Source organism: Nannospalax galili, unplaced genomic scaffold, assembly GCF_000622305.1.
Source record: "Nannospalax galili isolate Female #2095 unplaced genomic scaffold, S.galili_v1.0 scaffold337, whole genome shotgun sequence".
NCBI lineage: Eukaryota > Metazoa > Chordata > Mammalia > Rodentia > Spalacidae > Nannospalax > Nannospalax galili.
This window is the reverse complement of record NW_008340932.1, coordinates 599386-603872: the sequence shown is the minus strand read 5'-3', so window position 1 is coordinate 603872 and position 4487 is coordinate 599386. Positions and strand designations below refer to the sequence as shown.

Here is a 4487-nt window from a genome sequence, read left to right as displayed (position 1 = left end):
TCTATCTGTCATCTATCATCTATCTATCTATCTATCTATCGATCTATCATCTATCTATCATCTATCATGTATCTCATCTATCCATCTACCTATCTCTCTATACCTATCTATCTATCTATCTATTTATCTATCTATCTATATATATATCATCTATCATATCTATCTATCATCATCATCTATCTATCTTCTATCATCTATCTCTATCATCTATCTATCATCTATCTATCTATCTATCTATCTATCTATCTATTCTATCTATCATCTATCTATAATTTATACATATGTCTCTCTGTCATCTATTTGTCATTTATCGACCACACTTCTCTATTAATTTAGTTTATAACATCAATCACATGTTTGGTAGGCTAATTCTTTATGTTATAGATGTTTACGTTTGAGAGAAAAAATAATCAGATGGTTTGAGTGGAGTAATGAGGAGTAAATGAAAAGCACGCAAAAGCATCTTTGCTTTCTTTCTTCAGGATTTATTTGATGTCAATAAAACAATGTTAGGGAAAAACTACACAGCAGTGACGGAGTTTATCCTGCTGGGCCTGACAGACCGTGTAGACCTGCAGCCTGTGCTCTTCGTGCTGTTTTTGATCATCTACCTCATCACAGTCACTGGCAACCTGAGCATGATTTTCTTAATCAGAAATGACTCGAAGCTTCACACCCCCATGTACTTCTTCCTTAGCCACCTCTCCTTTGTAGATCTCTGTTACGCCACCAATGTAACTCCTCAGATGCTGGTTAATTTCTTATCGAAGAGAAAAACCATTTCTTTTATTGGTTGCTTTATACAATTCCATTTTTTCATTGCTCTGGTCATCACTGACTACTATATGCTCACAGTGATGGCTTATGACCGCTACATGGCCATCTGCAAACCTTTGTTATACACTACCAAAATGTCTAGAGGTGTCTGCCTCTCTCTCGTGGCTGCACCATACATTTATGGCTTTGCAAATGGTCTGGCACAGACCATCCTGATGCTTCGTTTGACCTTCTGTGGGCCTAACGAAATCAATCACTTCTATTGTGCAGACCCACCTCTCATGGTCCTTGCCTGCTCAGATACATATGTCAAAGAAACTGCCATGTTTGTGGTTGCTGGATCCAACCTCACCTGCTCTCTCACCATAATCCTTATCTCCTATACTTTCATCTTCACAGCCATTCTGCGCATCCGTTCTGCAGAGGGGAGGCGCAAGGCCTTCTCTACCTGTGGGTCCCATCTGGTGGCTGTCACTGTTTTCTATGGTACTTTGTTTTGCATGTACCTTAGGCCTCCTTCTGAGAAGTCTGTAGAACAAGGGAAAATTGTTGCTGTTTTTTACATCTTTGTAAGTCCTATGTTAAACCCTTTGATTTATAGCCTGAGAAACAAAGATGTTAAAAGAGCAATTAGGAAAGTTGTCCAGAAGGAAACATTTATGAAGTAAGGTAATGGATGGTCAATATATCTTTATTATGTACTTTAAGGAGCATTTTAAATCACTTTCTGCCACCAATTAATTTTTGCTCATCACAAATGAGATATGATACAGATGGAATTAATTACCAAATGCTGTGGCAGTGACAAATCATTAGATATGTCTATGCTTAATAAATTCCAAAGTACTTTCTGAAAATTTTCAATCCTAGCAGGTGAGTTCTTTACTTCTTTATATGTGTGTGTGTGTGGTGTGTGTGTGTGTGTGTGTGTGTGTGTGTATGTGTGTGTGTGTATGCACAAAATCTGAAGGAAGATATCAGTTTATTACTCCAGGATAGATCTTTCAAATGCTTTTTCTGATCTAATGGAATCTTTGTACATATGATATTGATGGAAATGCCAGGTTTTCCTTGGAAGGGTTTGGTGTTCATTTGTAATTTTACGTGCACTCTACTACTGGCCGGTGCTGGTCCACTCTTTCATTGCTAGAGCCTGTTGTTTCAAATACCTAGATTGTGTTTTATCTTATAAGCATAGGAAGGTAAAGGTATTATGTGTGTATAAAATTCATTGTAATGTAACATTTTCATTTATGTATTAATTATTCATATTTCTCTTGGTAAATAATTCCATAATTTGTTTTACTTATTTTGATATTATAATGTTTATATTTTTTCTTATTTACTTTAGGCTTCTTTTTCATAATTTTTGGTCTTTTTGATACAGAGTTTCCCTGTAGCCCCAGCTGGTCTAGCACTCGCTATGTAGAAGAGTCTGGCCTCAGTCTCACAGAGATCCACCAGCCTCTGCCTGCTGAGTGCTGGGATTAAAGGTGTGTGACACCGCCACCAGGTTTTTAGACTTCTTAAATATATAAATCATTTTTTACTATATTTATATGTATCTATATATGCATACATCTAAATATTTTACATATAAACACATGGCTCTTCCATTTTCCATTTTTAAAGTTATGTATTTGAAATGTTAGAATGTTATTAATTTACACATATGAAAGATTTATATTTCAAATTATCATTTTGCCTTATTTGCTATTAGGAAATTATTGTCCTCATATGACTAATTTATAGTCACCTATAGTGTTCAATTGCTTTTAGGATTTATTTGTTGAGTCTATTATGAACTATTGATTACCTACATTCAAACTAAGATATGATAACTTTCTTTGTAAATTATAAGTTGTCATTATCAGATTTTTTCACATGATATCAGTTTTTCAGTTATTTAAAATAGTCACATATTAACATCATTTTAATTTTTGTTTTTTTTTTTGGTCCAATTTGTGTTTCTGTGATTAAACCTTCCTTTGTTTTCTTTCTGTAACTTCTTGGGTAGAGTCATTTCTATCTTTAGCCCTTTTTATTGTTTCAAACACTCTCTGTAGGGCTGGTTTGGTGAACATGAATTCTTTTGGTCTATTCATGTCATGGAAGAATTTTCTTTCTCCTTCAACTATGATAGACAGATTTGCCATTAAAGTATTCTAGGTTGGCATCTATGATCATTTATAACTTGGAATACTTTGGTCCAGGCTCTTCTAGCTTTGCATTGAAAACACAGCTGTAATTCTGATGGGTTTTTCTTTATATGTGATATGTGATGGGTTGTTTTCCTGTTGCAGCTTTCAGTATTCTCTCCTTGTTATGTACATTTAGCGTTTTACTCTGATATGCTGTGGAGAGTCACCCAATGTGGGTGCTGGAAAATGATCTCAGGTTCTCTGTAAGAACAGAAACTGTTCTTAATCACTAAGCAATCTCTCCTGTCCCAGAAGTGAGCTTATTTTTTCTGTATTGACACTAATTCAATATTTCTTTTTTCAGTTGCATTTCCATATTTGAGTGTATGCTTCAGTTAAATTATCTTATTTTTACTTCACCTGTAATAGTTCATAGGATTTCTATACAAATTATAAATCTTATGATGCATTGTAATTATCTTCAACCTTTAGGGCCTGCTGCTGTATTTGATTATGTAATAGTTGGTTTTAGCATAATAGCTTTTCAAAATTTATTGTTTATATATATATATCTTTTGTGTGATTGTATGTGATTATGTGTGTGTGTATGTGTGTGTGTGTTAAGGGACAATTTTAGGAGTCAATTCTTTCCTTTCACCATGTGGATCCCAGGAATTGAACTCAGATCATCAGGTTTAGTGACAAACACCTTAATCCACAGAGACATATTGCTAGCCCTTAACATATTAGTTTTTAATCAATTATTTGTTAATTTTTTGCAATACTGATACATCAGTGTATGTGTATGAGTGTATCGCCTGCATGTATGTAAGTGCACACATGTCGTGCAATGCCCACTGAGGTCAGAAGAGGGTGTCAAAGTCCCTGGAACTTGAGTTACGGATGGTTGTCAGCATGCATGCTTTATGAGCACTGGCCTCAACCTGGCTTCATTTTTCACATTTTCTTTCTGTTACCTGAAGTCATCAACCACATTGACCACTTTTCTAAATCTCTGCCTCTCTTACACATAGGGGCAACCTTTTTGTTTTGCTTTTGTCAGTTACAATACATTGATTTATGTCCTTGACTTACTTCTCTCTCCATCTTCAGTGTTATCTTGTAGCCACCATCCTACAGAAGGAGACAGAAGACTTTCGCCACCTACTGCCCTTCATTCTCATTGACAGTGGTTGCCATAGTCATTGGGGTAATCTCCTTATGAAATTGTGCCTTGGTTCTAGCTTCCAAATGGGCCATGATAATGTGTCATCAGTGATTTATATAGTGGCAGACTCATGATTGATCCTGCCTTTTACAGCCTAGGAAATAAGGAGGCCAAATATTTCTCAGGCATTTTTTTAAAAAAGTTTGTTAACTTGCTGTATGATAGGATTTTCTAATTTTTGAGGGAATTAAAAAAATAACCAAATTTGGGTTGAATTTGGTAGAATTTCGTAGTAGTAGAGCCCTTTTCTAACATGAGCAAACCTACACCCAAAAGGGAAGTATAACCAAAGATTAATGGGGCCAACATAATAGAAGAGCATACATATATATAACCAAAAG

The 4487-nt window shown here is 35.2% G+C and overlaps 1 protein-coding gene across 1 annotated transcript; it reads left to right on the top strand.

Moving 5' to 3' along the window:
- The first annotated feature begins 506 nt into the window (after window positions 1-506).
- On the top strand, window positions 507-1445 carry LOC103736598 (olfactory receptor 1030-like). The gene has a single exon (XM_008836104.1). It carries the CDS (start codon window positions 507-509, stop codon window positions 1443-1445), a length of 939 nt encoding a protein of 312 aa, XP_008834326.1.
- Window positions 1446-4487: the final 3042 nt, after the last annotated feature.

What these genes read in the sequence shown, in the direction of transcription:
- LOC103736598 (XM_008836104.1), top strand. Translation starts at nt 507, where the DNA reads ATGTTAGGGAAAAACTACACAGCAGTGACGGAGTTTATCCTGCTGGGC.